General features: G+C 40.0%; 1 protein-coding gene across 1 annotated transcript in view; it reads left to right on the top strand.

The window, feature by feature from the left end:
- gspt1l (G1 to S phase transition 1, like) overlaps positions 1-20503 on the top strand; it is a 44692-nt gene that overhangs the window by 18709 nt on the left and 5480 nt on the right. The window contains exons 7-13 of the mRNA XM_056287160.1: positions 3274-3428; positions 3666-3806; positions 4095-4188; positions 5024-5104; positions 12658-12831; positions 17125-17214; positions 18387-18555. Of these exons, the coding sequence (XP_056143135.1) occupies positions 3274-3428; positions 3666-3806; positions 4095-4188; positions 5024-5104; positions 12658-12831; positions 17125-17214; positions 18387-18555 (904 nt within the window). The remainder of the gene's footprint in view (positions 1-3273; positions 3429-3665; positions 3807-4094; positions 4189-5023; positions 5105-12657; positions 12832-17124; positions 17215-18386; positions 18556-20503) is intronic.

Genomic DNA, 20503 nt, shown 5'->3' with positions numbered 1-20503 from the left:
CTTCTGAATTCTCTATGCAGGAAAAACCCTGGTGTTAATGTTTATACACACTCATTAGATGCTGGCAGTGCAGTTCTGAATTAGGCTCCTGCCATTGACTCTGGTGGAAGAGTGCGTTGTAGTTTCTTGCCTTGAGGAGATAAATGTATGGACCAGCTTCTCTGAATTAAACAGAGTTCAAGTAGGGCTGAGTTTGGAGAAATTCTTAAGAAAGTAGAATGAGGCTTTGCACAGTTCTTTCAAGGAATAGAAAATGTAATTTAAATACATTAAATTAATTAAGATACATTAAATAGGCGGCACGGTGGCACAGTGCTTAGCGCGGTCACCTCACAGCAAGAAGGTCCTGGGTTCGAGCCCCAGGATAGTCCAACCTTGGTGGTTGTTCTCTGTGTGGAGTTTGCATGTTCTTCCCGTGTCTGCACGGGTCTCCTCCGGGTGCTCTGGTTTCCTCCTACAGTCCAAAGACATGTACACTACCGTTCAAAAGTTTGGGGTCACCCAAACAATTTTGTGTTTTCCATGAAAAGTCACACTTATTCACCACCATATGTTGTGAAATGAATAGAAAATAGAGTCAAGACATTGACAAGGTTAGAAATAATGATTTGTATTTGAAATAAGATTTTTTTTACATCAAACTTTGCTTTCGTCAAAGAATCCTCCATTTGCAGCAATTACAGCATTGCAGACCTTTGGCATTCTAGCTGTTAATTTGTTGAGGTAATCTGGAGAAATTGCACCCCACGCTTCCAGAAGCAGCTCCCACAAGTTGGATTGGTTGGATGGGCACTTCTTGCGTACCATACGGTCAAGCTGCTCCCACAACAGCTCAATGGGGTTCAGATCTGGTGACTGCGCTGGCCACTCCATTACCGATAGAATACCAGCTGCCTGCTTCTGCTCTAAATAGTTCTTGCACAATTTGGATGTGTGTTTAGGGTCATTGTCCTGTTGTAGGATGAAATTGGCTCCAATCAAGCGCTGTCCACTGGGTATGGCATGGCGTTGCAAAATGGAGTGATAGCCTTCCTTATTCAGAATCCCTTTTACCCTGTACAAATCTCCCACCTTACCAGCACCAAAGCAACCCCAGACCATCACATTACCTCCACCATGCTTAACAGATGGCGTCAGGCATTCTTCCAGCATCTTTTCATTTGTTCTGCGTCTCACAAACGTTCTTCTTTGTGATCCAAACACCTCAAACTTGGATTCATCCGTCCACAACACTTTTTTCCAGTCTTCCTCTGTCCAATGTCTGTGTTCTTTTGCCCATCTTAATCTTTTTCTTTTATTGGTCAGTCTCAGATATGGCTTTTTCTTTGCCACTCTGCCCTGAAGCCCAGAATCCCGCAGCCGCCTCTTCACTGTAGATGTTGACACTGGTGTTTTGCGGGTACTATTTAATGAAGATGCCAGTTGGGGACCTGTGAGGCGTCTGTTTCTCAAACTAGAGACTCTAATGTACTTATCTTCTTGCTCAGTTGTGCAACGCGGCCTCCCACTTCTTTTTCTACTCTGGTTAGAGCCTGTTTGTGCTGTCCTCTGAAGGGAGTAGTACACACCGGTGTAGGAAATCTTCAATTTCTTAGCAATTTCTCGCATGGAATAGCCTTCATTTCTAAGAACTAGAATAGACTGTCGAGTTTCAGATGAAAGTTCTCTTTTTCTGGCCATTTTGAGCGTTTAATTGACCCCACAAATGTGATGCTCCAGAAACTCAATCTGCTCAAAGGAAGGTCAGTTTTGTAGCTTCTGTAACGAGCTAAACTGTTTTCAGATGTGTGAACATGATTGCACAAGGGTTTTCTAATCATCAATTAGCCTTCTGAGCCAATGAGCAAACACATTGTACCATTAGAACACTGGAGTGACAGTTGCTTGAAATGGGCCTCTATACACCTATGTAGATATTGCACCAAAAACCAGACATTTGCAGCTAGAATAGTCATTTACCACATTAGCAATGTATAGAGTGTATTTCTTTAAAGTTAAGACTAGTTTAAAGTTATCTTCATTGAAAAGTACAGTGCTTTTCCTTCAAAAATATGGACATTTCAATGTGACCCCAAACTTTTGAACGGTAGTGTAGGTCAGGTGAATCGGCCGTACTAAATTGTCCCTAGGGGGCGGGTGCGTGTGTGTGTGTGTGTGTGTGTGTGTGTGTGTGAGAGAGTGAGTGAGTGAGTGATGGCCTGGCGGCCTGTCCAGGGTGTGTCCCTGCCTGCCACCCAATGACTATGACTGCTGGGATAGGCTCCAGCATCCCTGTGACCCTGACAGCAAGATAAGCGGTTTGGATAATGGATGGCTGTAAATACATGCATGGATTGACACCTTCTAATATTGAGGGCTTATAAGAAAAGTTTGAGACATGTCAGACCAATTATGAGAAACTTGAGCATTTTTGTTTCACTGATCTGTCACGAGAAGAGGCGCCATGCTGTTTGATGGGAAACGATGTTGAGAAACTCCACTAGTGTCGCTCTTCAGTACAGAAGGGGCAAAGCATGTAAGCTAAAATCAACTTTTGCAGACAAAATACCAGAAATTAACTTCGAAAGCAGTGAGTTCAAATTACACTAACAATGTCCTTTAGAGCAGGAAAGTCATGTAAAAAAAGAGGGGGGAATGATAGCATTGGTTACAATCCCAATTGCAACCTATTATATCAGTTATACTCTACATGACGTCAAAACATTTATGCACACAAGCCAGGGTATTTAAAATTTGGATAAACTAGTTTGTGTCAGCACTCATGAAAATGTATTGTGAGGTAGTTCTGCCAAAAAAAGAAAAAGAAAAGAAAAACCCTCCGGAGATGGATATCTTGGTTGCTTGAGCTCTTTATTGTCATTTGTTCACCGGAATCATTAGATTTCTTTACATCATAAACTATTTTCTTAATTGTATTTTTGCCATGTGTTTCCTCATCCTTTTAATGTGACTTTCCAAGTTTGGGTGAAACTCATCTAATGCCAACATTGGAGACTGTAGTGAAGAGAAAATCAGTGGTTGGGCTCCTTTCCTTTCAAAAGTACAAATACACAAATTCAAATACTACATAAATTAAGTCAATAGATTAAGAACTGCAGTAAATAAATGTACATGAAAAATGTAGTTAAGTGTAAGACGTGGACAGCCACTGAACCACCACAAAAAAAACCCCCAAAAAAACAACCTATTAGTTTAAAGCTAGTTGATAAAATGAATTCTCTGTTGAGTCTCATGGGAGGACAGTTCACAAACAACAAATATGTACACCTCTAGGTCATCTCGGCCAGAAAAGGAGAGTTTGAAACTGGCTTTGAGAAGGGTGGACAAACACGAGAACATGCCATGCTGGCTAAAACAGCGGGGGTAAAGCACCTGATAGTCCTGGTAAACAAAATGGATGACCCCACAGTCAACTGGAGCCTGGAGAGGTGAGTAAAAAAATGACAGCAACATGACTGCTACCAAGATATCTTGCTTCAGCCAGTTATTATTGATACTGGCATATCCTCACATCGCCATAACACATACACACTTGTTTCACTTGATTTTTTTCCCCCCGTGTTATCAAAGTATGAGCTAACTAATGCAACGTTCACAAGCTTCTTAGACTTCTTTAGAACTTGCATAAATTAAAATGGCTCATCTTTTCCTTCTCAACCCCCCAGGTATGAAGAATGTAAGGAGAAACTTGTGCCATTTTTAAAGAAGGTGGGCTTCAACCCTAAAAAAGACATTCACTTCATGCCCTGCTCTGGCTTGACGGGAGCCAACCTCAAGGAACCTGCCGAATTATGCACCTGGTACACGTAAGTCCTGTCAGCCTCCCATGAAGGCAACCCGACCTTTTGTGTTTAATTTATCTGTTGGATCAGTTTTTTTCAGTTGAATTGGGAGTCTTAGTATATCATCCTAGGGCCAGAAAGGCCCTAAGGTGAGTCAACTCTTTAATATCTGTCTTTCTTGTTAAACATGGTTCTAGGTATCCTAATGTTGGGGAAAACCTCTGAAATCCTATTCATCTTGGTATTAGGGCCAATATTTGATAACATTATTTATGCATCTCTTTTAATCGTGTCAAATTAATGTAATTGCAGTGGGTTACCATTCATTCCACACCTGGACAGTTTGCCAAATTTCAACAGATCGAGTGATGGCCCTGTCAGATTACCGATTGTCGACAAATACAAGGTGAGAGGGTAGCTATTTGAATTGCTCTTAGTAAACTGAAATTTAGGAATAGCTTTTATCAGATTATTCTGTCATTAGTTGATTAGGAAGAATTTCACCTAGGTGTATCTAGCAAATGCACTGTGGTGAACATAGTGTGTATACGGTTGTCTTTGAGATGCTGGTATCCTAGCGTGTACAAGACAGTTTTTCGAAGTGTTTGCATGAACTGCTGCCAGCAAAATGTATTATTGATGAATAACAGGTGTCATGATGAATACCAGCTTGTTACCATGAAAATGTAGCAAACGTTATGGTGCTCAAGAACCAAGTCAGCCAGATCACACTAACAGCTGCCAATGTATACATGAACTTAGACTAGTTGGCAAACTCTGCATATCCCCCCTTCACCAGAGAAGTCAAACTTGCCACTCAGTTACTTTTGCTATAAGGCCTCTACATCATTATTAGTCTGGTTTAACAAGCTTCTTTTGGGGGGGGGGTAGTTAAAACTGATGGATTTTTCCAGCACTGCAACTGTCTAGTTCTGTACTGCGTACAATCTCATCAACTGAATAACTTCAGCCCTGTCAATTTATGTGAAATTTTCATTATCAAGTAGATTTGAACTAGACCTACACCATGCCATAGTCAAATGAAATGTACATATTTACGTTTAAACAAATCAAAATGCAAGCTGGACTTAAAATAGGAAAAAACTGAATTGAAAAAAATGTATTTGAACTAACAATATATTTACTTGAATTAACAATATACCCATAGTTTTTAGCATGATATAGAATTACATTTTTATACCAAGTTTTTAAAGATTTAACACCTCTGCTCTCTACATCAGGACATGGGCACCGTAGTTCTAGGCAAGCTGGAGTCGGGCTCTATCAGCAAAGCACAACAGCTGGTCATGATGCCAAACAGGGTAAGAAATTTCATTGAACGTTGTTATTGAGCTAGCGTGCAAGCGAGACATTTCTCATGACTTGATTAGCTTTTGTCACGCTGAATAATGGACCTGGCCTCCTCCTCTGATAGAATCAGAGGAATAAGGCTGTTATTACCAATGATATGCACTGTCTCATAACGATGGGGACTTCATAACTCTGTAGAGATTTTAGATTGTTTTCAAAAGCTTGAAATTTTAAGGAACAGACACCATTACATCTATATGGGCTTGCATCCCGGTTTCATCTGGAAATGTGGAAGCAAAACAAACCTGAGCATCATCATTGGAAACACGAGACTTGACGGCAAGGCAAAAATGTGGAGTGGATTTTACTGCATTACAGACTCTGCAGAGACAGCCCCACACCATTCTATTCTCCATTGCCACTGAATTTTTTGAATACAGTGTATTTGGTTATCATGTCCCTGTCAAAACTGGGATGTTGTCTTTCTCATGCTTAGTCCCATGCTTTAATCGTGAACTACAAAAAAATCTCCCAAATGTGTGCTAAAGGGTCGCCACAGAAAATCTTGTCTCACCATTCATAAACTGGCTTTCCATGAACAACAGAGGCCTTGCCCTGGTCCTTTTTAAAGAAGTATAGTCACATACCGTTTCTCTAGTCCCATAAACTGCAATCCTGGTAACTCCCAAGTGGCTGTTTTTTTTTTTTTTTTTTCCCCACCACCAACCATTTCCTAAAACATCAATGTCCATCATAAGTTGAAACTTCGGAGGAGCAGTGTAACTAGTACATTGACTTTTTCAGAACAAAAGTCAACATCTGCTCCTTGATCTCCTGCTACTCTTCTCCATCTCCTCCTACTGTTGGCCCATCCCCTGTAAGTCTACAGCCTCTTCTCAGCTTTGCTAATGTCACACAGTGAGATGTTTAAGAAACCATCAGTAAAACAAAAACCTCCATAAGTTCAAAAGACCTCATTACCACTGCTTTGCTCAAGGGATGGGACACGCTGCAAAGCAATTCATATTGTTGTAGACAAGGAAAAGACATGGCATTAACAAACTAGAGGAGTGCGCTCAGTAGAGTGCAGATCTGCTAGTGTATGTATCGCCCCTTCTCCATACACGCACACACAGACAGAAAAAAACAAGTGTTTTTCCTGCCATTATAAGATTTTTGTGCAGCGCCCAAGTCAATTGAATGGGAAATATGGGGAAAAAAAATACAAGTTTTTAATATGCAGTGCTCAAGCTGAAAAATCCGCCTAATAAAAATGTTTTGCCTGTCAGTCTGTGGATGCACAGCCTCTTTGGCGGACCCTTGCACAAAAGCGACCAAGTCTAATATGAAATGACAGAGATCAGGCTATCATAATTTCAAAGCCCTTATTAAAAGACGTCAAATTTGTTTAACCATCGTGTTTTCATGATATAAAATTAATGGAGAATGGCTGCTCTGCAGGTCGACATTCATTCATTCTAAAGCAATAAAACGACGGTAAGAAAATACTTCAAATGTGTTTAACCATCGCGGTTTTTCATGATATAAAATGAATCAAGGCCAACGGTTGCTCTGCTGATTGACTTGCATAAAACAACAATAAGAAAACCTAGCTCAGACATGGGAAATGTTTTATTGTAGCAACTGAGATGATTTCCAGCTGTGACTGATTAATCCTACTCTTGAAATTGTATTGTGACATTGAACCTGCCTGCTGTGTTCTTAGCTTAAAGCCACCATTTATACTTTGCCCCATGGATAATTGCTATCAGACACAAAACAAGGACAAATTGCACTCAGCTACAAAACTTAATGGGTGGGTTTGTGCTGTAATATCATTCACTCAATGTCTTTATGCATGCTCAGTAATCCAGGTAAGAAAGTCACAGAAAGTTGAATCAGTTCCTCTGGACACAACATTTATTGAGAGAAACATTTCATCACTCATCTAGGTGACCTCTTCAGTCTCAACTGACTGCAGGTATACCCACCTTTATAAACAATACAGTGGCATAATGACTGAAAACAACAATCGGTTTCATATGCAAATTGCCGTGACAATTAACTAGAGTTACAATGGCCATGTGTACTATTCATAGAGGATTGCGAAATAGTTGCAATCACAGAATTGTAAGATGGCGACAGGTGTACTCTGTTCACAGATGATGGTTCCCTCTTCACATAGATGGTTTCTTTGACTCTGTTTAAACCAGTGTTTCTCCCCATCAAGGATGTGTACATCTTCATCCTTGAAAGAATGGCCACTGGCCTGTAGATGGGTGTAGACTGAGTCATGGCCTGACAGTGTAGCTCCTCTGTGTTGTGCCATCCTTTTTGCCAGCGTGTTTGGGATTTGGGTTGCCTGATGTATAAGCGTACACTGTATTGCTTTATTTGTGCCGGGGGACCTGACCTTTGAGGTGGGTCAATTTCTGGCACAACATGTTTTGGGGTTTGAAAGCAACTGAAATGCGGTGTTTGGAAAATCCACGTCGCAACTGTTCCGACACTCCTGCCACATACAGTCACCACTGGTTTACGCTTAGGCAGCTGTTGTCCTTCTCCTCTCTTAGATCAGCTGGTGCACTGTTTGGATGTCTTCCTGGCTTTGACAAATGACCAGTTATGATAATCACACTTAATCAAGGCCTATTTAATGTGGGATTTCACCCCTTCCCCAGCCACTGTGTCAGTGGGGATGTTGTCAGCTTGGTGGTACAGCGTCGTCGTTTTCGGTCGTTATGCCACTGTATTGTTTATAAGGGTGGGGATACCTGCATTCAGTTGAGACTGAAGAGGTCACTTAGATGAGTGATGAAACATTGCTCTCAATAAACATTGTGTCCAGATGAACTGATTCAACTTTCTGTGATTCGCTCAATATCTTATATGACTCAGACCTTGAGAGGGGGCAAGCAAGCACGTTTATTTATATAGCACATTTCGTACACAGGGCAATTCAGTGTGCTTTACACAAATAAAGATAGAAAAGGAACAACCATATAAAATATAATTGAAAGAGAGTAAATCGAAACAAATAGGAACAATCGTATATAAAATGTAATCAAGTGTACAAAGTACATTTTAAAATGTACTTTGAAATAGTAATTAAAAAGAGTAATATGATTAAAAAACAGGTGCTATAAAAAAAGAATACAAAGTACAAAAAAAAAATAGAATAAATACATAGTCACTTCCCTGCCGGGAGTGACTAGTGATCTACTTCCAGAAAGTGCAATAGGAATAAGGTGCAAGTTTTAATGCTCAATCGTAGGCAAAAAAAAACAACAAAAAAAACAAACAAAAAAAACCTAGATTTAAAAATTGCTATATTTGGGGCACATTGAAGATCTTCTGGTAGTTTGTTTTGGACTCTGGGCTGAACTAACTGACCTGAGTCCATGGATCCTGGAGCCCCACCCAGTTTATACTCTTCAAGCATGTCAGTGATTTATTCTGGGCCTACACCATTTAGTGATTTGTAGACAAGTAGCAGCACTTTAAGATCTATTCTGTAACTAACTGGAAGCCAGGGTAAAGATTTCAGGGCTGGAGTAATGTGCTCTGTTCTCTTGGTCCTGGTTAAAACTCTAGCAGCAGCATTCTGAATAGGCTGCAGCTGTTTAATGGTCTTTTTGGGAAGACCAGTTGAGACCGTTACAGTAATCAGTTCTACTGTAAATAAAAGCATGGATGAGCTTCTCTTGGTTATTTTGGGATACCAAACCCTTGATTCCGGCTATATTTTTAAGATGATAGAAGGCTGTTTTAGTGATTACTTTGATATGGCTGGTGAATATGAGATCTGAGTCTATTAAAACGCCAAGATTTCAGACTTGGTCTTAGGTTTTTAGAGCTCTAGACTTGAGTTGTTCATTTATAATAGTTCTCTTTGTTGCCAAACACAATAATCTGTTTTTTCCTTATTTGATTGAAGAAAGTTTTGGCTCATCCAATTATTTATCTGCTCCAAACAGTGACACAGTGAGTCTATTGGGCTGAGATCATCAGGTGAGAGAGCCAGTATATTTGATTATCATCTGCATAACAATGGTAATCCATGCTCTGAAGAATTTGGCCTAAAGGCAATATGTACAGATTAAACAGGGGAGGTCCGAGAACTGATCCCTGGGGGATTCCACATGTCATAGCTGCTGTATCATATTCATAACTGTCAATGGTGACAAAATAACTCCGGTCTGCTAAATAAGACCTGAACCAATTAAGGACTACTCCGGAAAGTCCTACCCAATGTTCCAGCCTGTCCAATGGTGTTCTGTGATCTACAGTGTCAAATGCCACACTGAGATCAATTAAAACCAGAACTGATATTTTCCCTGAGTCAATATTCAGCCGTATCTAATTTAACACTTTTATAAGAGCTGTTTCAGTACTGTGGTTAGGTCGGTAACCTGATTGATATGAGTTGATTAGAAACAACTTTCTCAATGACCTTAACTATAAAGGGATATAAAAGGGGCAGATAGTGGTTACAAGTGATGTGCAACTTGTGGTGCTATCAGCGGCCCCAATTCATTCTTTGAATTCGCCTGTCAACACAGAGTGAGACAGGCAGAACAAGAGACAGCCGCAGACAGAAACCGATGAAAGAGGAGGGGGCGTTAACAGATCATTAGAATAGGTATTATTACAGTTAAATTAAGTTATTTCAAATCAAACATCCCAAGATATGAGTGGAAAGTATTGTTCTCGAATGTAGCTTAACCATGTCATTTGCTATGCTACTTAAATACATTTTAACAACAAATATTACTGGGACCCCTAAAGAAAATTGCAGATGGAACATTTAATATCCAGGCATCCACATTATAGACACTATCCCTGTAATAAATATTTTTTTTCAGATTTTCAACACATATAACAACATAACATAGCATAATATAAAACACATATACAGTTTTTAAAAGAAAGCAAAAAAAAAAACTTTCAAGGCAAAACAAGGGAATTTGGTGACAGTAAACATACTATACATACTGTGTGCTTTTCATATGAGGAAAACAGGACTCAGCCAGGAAGTGCAAGATATTGGTACAGTGCAGGGGGGGTACCTAGTCAATGGGGACCGAATCCAGTTGGAGGGACCTGACATGTCCCAGGAAGGATTGCCAGATTTTATAAAATTGTCCATTAGAGCCATGAAGGGAGTGTTTAATTTTCTCCAACTTCACAAAGGATAGGGCATCTTGGTTTTTACCTAGTCTTGGTTTTAGTTAGAGCCGCTCTTCTTGCCCTCGTCCTACAAACCGATTCGCCCAACTTTATTCTACAGTTCATCTGTTTTGATAGCTCTGCGATCCTTGTGACATGCCTTCTCCCAGTTGGTGTATTTTTTTCCTTTTCCCGCTTGTACTCAGTTTTCTTTGGCTGTTAATGATCTCTTTTCTGACTTGTGCCCTTGAATGACAAGAGTCATTTAGATTTGCAACATAAATATCAAACATGTTGGATTTTTTTCAACGTAAATCTTGACCAATAAGGAGGCTAAAGATGAATCTTTAACCTTCTCACACCATAAGGTAATCATGTGTGACTGTGAACCCTGACCACTCTAGAGCAGCAGACTCAGCCTGATCTTGAAATTGTTGTGATGACCAAATTGCTGCTAAATCCATCTTGAATGTTTTTTAGTGTGTGAATCATCACAGACAACCAATCCCCCAAAGCTGGTAATGTGCCACCTGCTCTCAAAACAGTTGTTCTCTGTCCCTTTCTCAAGAAGGCTAAATCCAGACACCTTTGCCAGCTTTAGGCCCATCTCCAATCTCATAATTCTGTCCAAGGTGTTGGAAAAAGTAGTAACTGCCCACCTCAATGACAAGCTCAAATTAAGCTGCCTTTTTGAGAAGTTTCATTCAAGATTTTGTCCAACCCACAGTTATAAAACTACTCTGGTTAACTTCACAAAGAACTTGCTAATGGGACCTGACGCGGGGTCCCTTTCTCTCCTAGTTCTCCTTGTTCTAGTGCTTTGACACATTGACCATAAGAGCCTCCATGATCATCTCTAGGCTTGGGCATTGGACAAATATATCAGCGATTGGCTGAGTCCAGTCGGCGGTTGTTTATTTTTGTTGTGTTTTTTGTATGGCGTTTTTGTCCTTTTATTTTGCTGATTTGATGGTCTGCGTCCTCAAGAATTCAACTCGGTAAATGATCAACCTGTAAAGCGCAATTCAAAGTGTGCGCAAATAGGAACTGGCAGTTGGAGTTGGGCCATATGCATGTTCTTGTTGCACTAATTTCCGACGAGACTTTCACAAACCAGGGCAGTAACTAAATAATAATAAACTTTATTTATATAGCACTTTTCTTAACAATGTTACATGACAATTAAGCCATCTTTAGTGGCTGCTGTCTGATTGATTGGTGCTGAAAAACGTTAGTTCATAAATCACATTTGACAACTAGACCAAAAACTGTATGTGCAGTTGTGTACCCTGATCATCATAGTTCTGATGCCATTGGACTTTTCTCAAAGTGATTTGTTTTGTTTAATTGAAGAAGAGTAGCCTATAGGCTGTAATGTTTTAGTAAAATTAGAGTTTCACATTAATGCTCATGCAAATTGATAGTGTTAGAATCTATTTTCAGCACTACTCGTTTGCGAGGACAGCAAATTACTTCATTTAGGTCCTTCAGCTTGCTACTGGTTCCATCCAGTTTAAAACCAAAATAATCCCAAATAAGGGATTTTGTATTCTTTTTCGCAATGAGCTCTTCCATGATTGCATTCACTGATAATGGCCGACATGCACCGGGGGTGTATTGGCAATTGCTGATTGTTGGGCTGACAATGGCTGGTAGGAAAATTTTTACATATCGCCCAACCCTGTCATCTCCACAGCAACATTGGATTCTCTGGCACTGCCCTGAATTGGTTTCACTCCTACCTCTCAGATTGGACTAAATTTGTCTCTATGAGGAGTCACTAGTAATAGACACATCTCATTATAGTGTCCACCAAGGATCAGTCTGGGGCCTCATCCCATTCACCCTCTTCATGCTCCATTACCTAGTCATCAATCGGCATGAGAGATCATTTCACTGTTATGATAACACTCCACTCCACATAAAAACAGCCTCAAACTCGACTGCAGCTGCATCTTGTCTCAACATTTACCTTGAGAAGATAAAAGCATGAATGATGCAAAACTTCCTCCAGCTGAACAGCACCAAGACCGATATTCTCCTTGTTGGCACCTCTAACCAGGTCCGGTTCTCTCCTCTCTCTCATATTTCATGTCCCTGTCAGAAAAATCTCTGCCAGTCTCCAACCCTTGCATTAGGTTTGACCCTCCTCTCACCTTTGATCATCACCTTAAAGACCTATGCAAAGTGTCCCTCTATCAGCCTAACGCTCTTTCAGTGTTTGCTGTTTTTGACAAATGTCTCTTAGCCCCGCTTTAACTTATTTGTAAATCACTTTGGATTGAGTGTCTTCTATATATATTAAAAAAAGTAAAAAAAAGTAAATGGGAATTGGCTGGCTTTGTTCTTGTTTATCCCTACCTTTCTGCCTCACTCCCTCTGCCTTTTCATGCAGCACGTTGTGGAGGTGTTGAGCCTGTTGTCAGATGATGTGGAAACGGATGATGCTGGTCCAGGGGAGAATCTCAAGCTGCGGCTGAAGGGTATTGAAGAAGAGGAAATCCTGCCCGGTTTTATTCTGTGTAATGCTGAGAACCTTTGCCACTCGGGCCGCACCTTTGATGCCCAGGTCAGTATACATACCTATTCCTAGATGTTCCTAGGTCTCATACGTAACAAGTGCTCACAAGCATAATTTTCAGTTTCCACCCATCCACCCATCCATCCATCTATCCATTATCCGAACCGCTTATCCTGCTCTGAGGGTCGCGGGGATGCTGGAGCCTATCCCAGCAGTCATTGGGCGGCAGGTGGGGAGACACCCTGGACAGGCCACCAGGCTAATTTAAGCATGTTGTATATGGCCTCAAAATGCATAGATACATTGACTTGCTAGAGCCACAAGGTAAAATGCAACAGCCACAGAGATTTCAATCAAAGTTTTGGATTTCATTTCAAAATGACATGCAGTAAGTAATATCGCCATGTTTGTATTTAAATGTGTGTAAAAGTTTTGGATTTAATTTCAAAATGACGTGCAGTAAGTAATATCGCCATGTTTGTATTTAAATGTGTGTGAAATTTTGCAAGTAAAACAATTGCATCTGGCTCATTGTTGGGAGTTCCGGTAGGGCAGCGTGCTAGACAGACGTGTTTCTCTCTCCTCCGCAAAACCTTTGGTAAATCCTATTTCAAACCAAACTAATCACTATTGGAAAGTGAGCAATAACACTGCTAAACAAACTCTGATGTCATCTACATTAGGAAGATCGAGCAGAAGTCGTGGAAAAACTTCACAATCAAAACTAGAATTCAGCTCGACCAAGCAAAGTAGGGAAGATGAAGCTAATGTTAGCATAATGGCGGATGTGAATGTTGAAAACGCCAAAGATGAAGGAACAAAAAATGTGCCAATGGACCTATCGCTAAGCCCCGCCCCCTTAGTTACTGTTGCTAACTTGGACAAGCTACCCAGGCTGATTAGAGAGTTACAATGGCAGCTATCGATGTCAAAACTATATCCCAAGAGGCTATACATAACTTTTGGAGACAGAAGGACCTGATTTCATCTAGAAGCCATCAAAAAGGACTTCACTATGCTATGGAGGGATATGTACAAAATTTAAAACTTGATATGGTGGGTGACAAGCTTAAATTGGAGGCGAGAGTTTATAGATCACAATGCAACAGGGAAAAGCTTCATCTCACGTTCATCACAATTGCAGATAACATCATCCAGGACCAGCATTGTTTGTGCACTGCAGGGTAATTTATCTTCTATCTTTAATTTATCTTCAATTAACTAACGTTAATCCTGGAGAGGCACTGAGATGTACGTGTATTAGTATATTAAAATAGTTTATTATTTAAAGCAGACTTTTAATGATTTCATCATTAAAAGTTTGCTTCAAAGTGAAAAGTATATTACACACAATCTTGCCTTACCTTAGAACAAATGTAGACATCCTCGTTTATATTTGTTACGCTGAGTTGACTGTGTGGTCTGCCACATAGCTTAATCCACCAGAGACATTTGGCTTTGTCTTGTTTTGGTTTGGGAAATGAGATAAAATATACCCCATTCTATCCTCTCAGGATACCTCTTATCAGTGTTGCACATCGTTTGGCCATATTTGTTTAACTTGTATCCATAAAACATCACAAAAACCACGACTTCTGATGCAACTCTGATGCTACTTAATGGAGTCGTTAGCTCTAGATGTCCGAGTGAGCTCCCGGGTGCATTTGGTACACTGCCATTGGCTCGTCTGCGTTTGAGGGGCGGGACTGAGCGATAGGTCAGTTCTCAAAGCTAAGCCCTGAAGGCCGACTTCTCCAACAGATTTGACGGAATACTGGCTGCAATAGAAGGAGTGAGGAAGGAGGTTGGGGATTGTATGGAACATGTTAAAAGTGCAGAGATCTGCATTTCTGCGTTTTATCCAGCCAATTACCCCACTCTTCCGAGCCATCCCAGTCGCTGCTCTACCCCCTCTGCTGATCCGGGGAGGGCTGCAGACTACCACATGCCTCCTCTGATACATGTGGAGTCGCCAGCCGCTTATTTTCACCTGACAGTCAGGAGTATCACCAGGGGGACGTAGTGCATGGGAGGATCACACTATTCCCCCCAGTTCCCCCTCCCCCCCGAACAGGTGCCGCAACCGCCAGAGGCGGTGCTAGTGCAGCAACCAGGACACATACCCACATCTGGCTTACCACCTGCAGACATGGCCAATTGTGTCTGTAGGGATGCCCGACCAAGCCATAGGCAACACGGGGATCGAACCAGCAATCGCCGTGTTGGTAGGCAACGGAATAGACTGCTATGCTACCCGTACGCGAGAGCCACATTTATAGCACTGAGGATGATGTTGCTACCCTTGAAGCCAAGGTCCAGGGCCTTGAAAGTAAAAACGGAGAACTGGAGGACAAAGTTATTGACTTGGAGGCGAGGTCCAGTTCAAGGCTCGTGAACCTGCTGGAGAAGGTGGAGGGTGATGACCCCTGCTCCTTCCTTGAAGCTTGGATACCCGAGGCACTAGGAATCACTTCATTAAACTCGAAACTTATCTTAGAGAGAGCCCTCAGAGTTGGCCAGAGAAGAGACCCAAATGCCCCTCTGAGAACAATGGTTATGAAGTTCCTGAATGACAGAGACAAGATGACAGTAATGAAAGCGGTCAGAGCCAAAAAGCAAATTCTCTACAAGGACCAGCCGGTGCGATTCTACCCAGACCTGGTAGGAGGAATACATAAGAAACGGAAGGAATTCGACTCCGTTAGACAGCAGCTCTGCAGCATGATAAGATACGGCATGCGTTTCCGTGCCAAATTGATTTATTTTACAACCACAAACGACTGGTGGGGAAGGGCAGATGCGAATTGATCATGTATACATGTAGCTATAATTGTAGAACAGCCAATAGGAAAGCCCGCTCTCTGAAATAACCTGTGATTGGCTAAAATCTTCCATCCGGGCTAGATTTTCTAAAGCCCAAATACAGAGCCAAGAGGAGGTGCACAAGTCTAGTTTTTTCTCATACCACTTGAATTACAAAATGCTGAAAGGTTATTATGGAATTTTTGCCCAATGACATTAAAAAAACTGCATACCCCACCTTTAACGAATATAAATGTAATCGGCCTTTACATAAATACTGCATAGTCATATTTGGATTAGTTTAGGATTTCATGTATTTTGAAATCACCTACATTAAAATTTTTCACATTGCTGTATCCTCACTGTTTGGTATAATTTATTAATTGTACAATTTTTACTCCATATGCAAATTTGCCCTGCAGTTGCACAAATAAAGAAACACATTTTTTCAATTTTAATTTTTAGTGCTAAAATGTTAACACTAGAACGACCAGGATTTCACTCCTACCTAAAACGACCATGGGCAGTCAAAATGGCCGCTGGTTTTTAAACTATAATCTGTCAAGATACATACCCATATGCATTGCATATGTTAGTATGTCTGTTAGGAAACGACTGACAGCAAAATAACACTTTAACAACTAACTAACTAACTAATAATACTATTTTTAAACAATTTAAACTTCAAAGAGACATGGTCGAACTTGAATAGCAAAATTGAAAAAGTGAAAATATTACCTGAAAAACAAAATGGAAAACACATATTGCTAATCTAACAAACGTAATAAGACCTATAAAACATGAAATGTAAAAAAAGAACTGAAAATAAATGTTGAAACAGTCCCAAAACAACGACCGGAACTTAAAAACTACTAGAACGACTATATTCTGTCAAGATAAATACCCAATTTAGATATTAATGCATTACATATGTTAGTATGTCTGTTATGAAACGACTGACACCAAAATTAACATTTTAATAACAATAATACTATTTTTCAAACAATTTAAAATGGCCACTGGCCAACGCCTGTACATACTGCAATGCGTCAGTGGTAGTTATGGTGCGTCTGAAATGGCGTCTGTACCCAGACATATTGGAAATAATAATAAATAAAATTTAGACTATTACTTTGCACTGGAGAATAATAGTTTTTTTCTAGGATAGAGCAATGAACTTCGCGAAGGAACTGATGCGACCAAAACACGTCATAAATAGTGACATGACGTGCACCGTCATGCGCAAATTACGAGCAGTCATTTTGACCGGTGATGGTCGTTTCCGGTAGATCTTATTGTAACTTTTTTTTTGTGTGCAATTGGTCTAAAACTCGTTTTAATGCAAATATATGCAATTTTAGGAGAATTCAGGGAGCGGCAAGTCTGTATCCCCCCCCCCCCCACACACACACACACTCACACACAGTTATTAAACTGAAAATGAATGTCTTGGTCGTTCTAGTGTTAAAGGAAGAAGCAGAATGCTTGTTTTCTATGGTTTTCTCAATAATGTATGGCTTTGTTTTTTTCCTCTCACAGATCGTCATCATCGAACACAGGTCCATCATCTGCCCAGGTTACAATGCAGTACTTCACATCCACACCTGCATTGAAGAAGTGCAAATTACAGTAAGACCACCCCTAATACACATCTTGTAAATGCATTAACAATATATGGTTTACTTCAAAGCTACACAAACGGTTGATATTTGATTAAGAAATGCAGGATTTGCATGGGTTGAACTTTTAATTCTTTTTGCAATTTATTTAAAATGGGAATATACAGCTTTGTGGGTAATACGCTGCCTGTTGTTTGAAGACACAAATGTGCATACACATTTAGGTAGCTCGTTTAGAAGGGTTTAGAAGAGTTATGTAAGGATGGATACTCAGTACAGAATAATTGCGCAAATTCGTCCCTTTAGTAGCCAATCTCAACATCAGAGAGGAAACCCTGATGGCTACACTTAGTCAGAATTTGGCAAAGACTCTGATAGTGTCTGGGGTTCACAGATCCAGCCGTGAAATCTCAATCAACTCACCAACTGATTCAGACCAATTGCATATTTTTAAACGCATCTGCTTGTGTCCTAAGCAAGCCCTATAGTGTTTTGAGAATTAGTAATTCATTCTCAAAGGGGAGTCTGAGAGTCTTGGCTGATTGTATTTAAAAAAAAAATGTAAAAAAATCACATAGCAATGATTTATACTCAGTGTTCACTTGAAGTTCCAATAATATGCAGTTAATTTGTTTAATTTGTAAGTGCAAAGGTTTATAGGGCGAGTGTGCCATATGGCCTCTCTAAGTAACTGCTTTTCCCCCTCAGCTGGACAAAAGTTAACAGGCACTTCTGTCCTTGTAAATCCAGTGAAAACTCATCCCCTTGCTACCTAACCCTCAGCTTGGGTACTTAATAACCTTGGGAACACCCCAAATGGAAACCTCCCAATATCATGAAAATGTAGACTGTGAAATCCCTGATAAGGTTTCCCTTTTAACCTTTTATTTTATATCACAATATTATCTTTTCACAAGAAATAATCACACAAATGACTTATATTTAATCTAGATTAAGCCTGTGTTGTATGGGATCAAGTGGCACATGTAAACTAATGTTGTGTCAATATAGTGCAGCCCTAACTCTTTCCTTGTCTTGGTGATCATCTTAAATAAACTAATTAGGCACTATAAAACACGGTTGTAGACTTCAAATAGTAAAATTTTAATACATAGTTTATTTTCCATTGTGTTGTAAATATATATTTACTGAGGATCTAACAATCACACATTTCTCTTGAAGGCCTTAATTTGTCTGGTAGACAAAAAGACGGGGGAGAAGAGTAAGACACGACCACGCTTTGTTAAACAGGACCAGGTGTGCATTGCCCGCCTTCGCACCGCTGGAACCATCTGCCTTGAAACCTTTAAAGAATTCCCCCAAATGGGTCGGTTCACCTTACGGGACGAAGGTAAGGGACCACAGTCACCCTTGATGTGCAGAGAAAGAGGTTTGCTATATTGTATAGAAGACCAAAGTGTAGAGAAAACAGGGTTTTGCTCAGCTTGGGTAGTGGCATTTTGGGCACACTATTTTGTTTTTATGGTTGTCAGTGTCTTGACATGTTGAAGTAGGGTTAAAATTTTCATCACAGTATTTGGGAAAAAAATCTTAGACGATATCAAAGGTTATAACCCATAATCTTTCACATATTGTGACGTTGGAAATTCCCATGCCGGACTTTGGTTGAATTGATAGTTTTTTGGGTGTGCAAAAGTAATAAATTCATGAAAACACATTTGCACATCAGTCAGAGATTCTAAAACAAATTAATATATTATTCCAGCAACTCTATAATAAGGGGTGAAGTGTCTAGATGCCAGAAGTATATAAGGAACCTTTCCATCATTGGCCTGTGCCAGTGTCCCTCACTGATAAACTGCGAGCACTGGTTCACAAAGTGTTTCCATTATTAGTAATGCAGAATCCAGGCATTTGAATTTAGCAATACCTCAGGATTTACAACCAAATGCATGTTCTTGGTCCCATGAGGTGGAGCTACTTGTAGTGAACGTTACATTGGTTGAAGACAAGACTCAAGAGAAGCATCACAAATAAGTCATTATCTTTAAATAACTTGGATTATTCTACTTGAATCTACTCATCTATTAAACATTAATACTTGCAGATTCAGTAGAGACTGACAACAGCACGCTTTTAAATTGACATCTGAACAAGCAATTGAAGCAGTGACCTTATTGTGGAAGACTGACAAGAAAGTACTTGTCTTTATTTGGGTGGAAGAAGAAATTCTGTGGGGTTGAATCCACAGTGTGCAGTGGGAAGGTCAATGAAACTTGCTTAGTGTTTTAGGGGAGCAGGGTATGCAGCAAACACTGAAACAATGTTACAATAACGAGGCAAATTAAGCTGGACAACAAGCTTTGATGTCCGTAACAATTTTAGCAACGCTTTTAGAAGCGCAAGCAAGTGGTTCAATGCTCTGGACACTGTTCTTGGCCAGCAAACTGCAGCATAGCCAACCATCTTAGCTCAGCCACAGCTTTGTTTTAGGCCGTATTTGAGGACAAGGAATATTTTCTGGGACACAGAAGATTCTTGTAGCAAATTTGATTTCATACAATTGGGTTGAGTTTGTTTTACAGTTGCTTCTACAAGTTGTGGTATGCTACATAACTTGTTCCATACCTGCTAATGTTTGAGTTTAATTTACTCTGACCGTTATGTAACGGCTCAGTTTAGACCTTACCTATGCTCAGATGTATTTATTCATTTAATTATTTATACAATAAATTATTTCACCCTATGGTAATATTCTGCTTTTGAAAAAACTTTCAAATTTTTTGTATTTAATTTGGCTCCAGTTTTTACATCTAAAATAAATAATTTTAATTACCTACTTTTTGTTTAAAAGTGAACAACAAGAGGCATCAGTGACAAATGGAGCTAAATCTAAATAATAACACGACTATTCAAGTGCATCAAATCTTATCACATTTTTGTATCTCAAATGGACAAAATGACACTTTAATTCTTAATTTTTGCAGTGTTTATACACACACACACATACACACATATATATACGTATATACTATATATATCCAAACCATCTCAACCTTGCCTCTCTTGCTTTGTCTCCAAACCGTCCAACCTGAGCTGTCCCTCTAATATAATCATTCCTAATGCTGTCCTTTGTCACTGCCAATGAATATCTTAGCATCTTCAACTCTGCCACTTCCAGTGCCGCCTCCTGTCTTTTAACTCCTTCCCTTTAACTCTTGCTGATAACCCTCTGTTGCAAATCACTTCCTGACATTCTTCTCCACCCACTCCACCCTGCCTGCACTCTCCTTCACCTCTCTTCTGCACTACCCATTACTTTGGACAGTTGACCCCAA

This window comes from Lampris incognitus, chromosome 10 (assembly GCF_029633865.1).
Source record: "Lampris incognitus isolate fLamInc1 chromosome 10, fLamInc1.hap2, whole genome shotgun sequence".
NCBI lineage: Eukaryota > Metazoa > Chordata > Actinopteri > Lampriformes > Lampridae > Lampris > Lampris incognitus.
The sequence above is the reverse complement of the archived record's forward strand: the minus strand, read 5'-3'. Positions and strand labels throughout refer to the sequence as shown.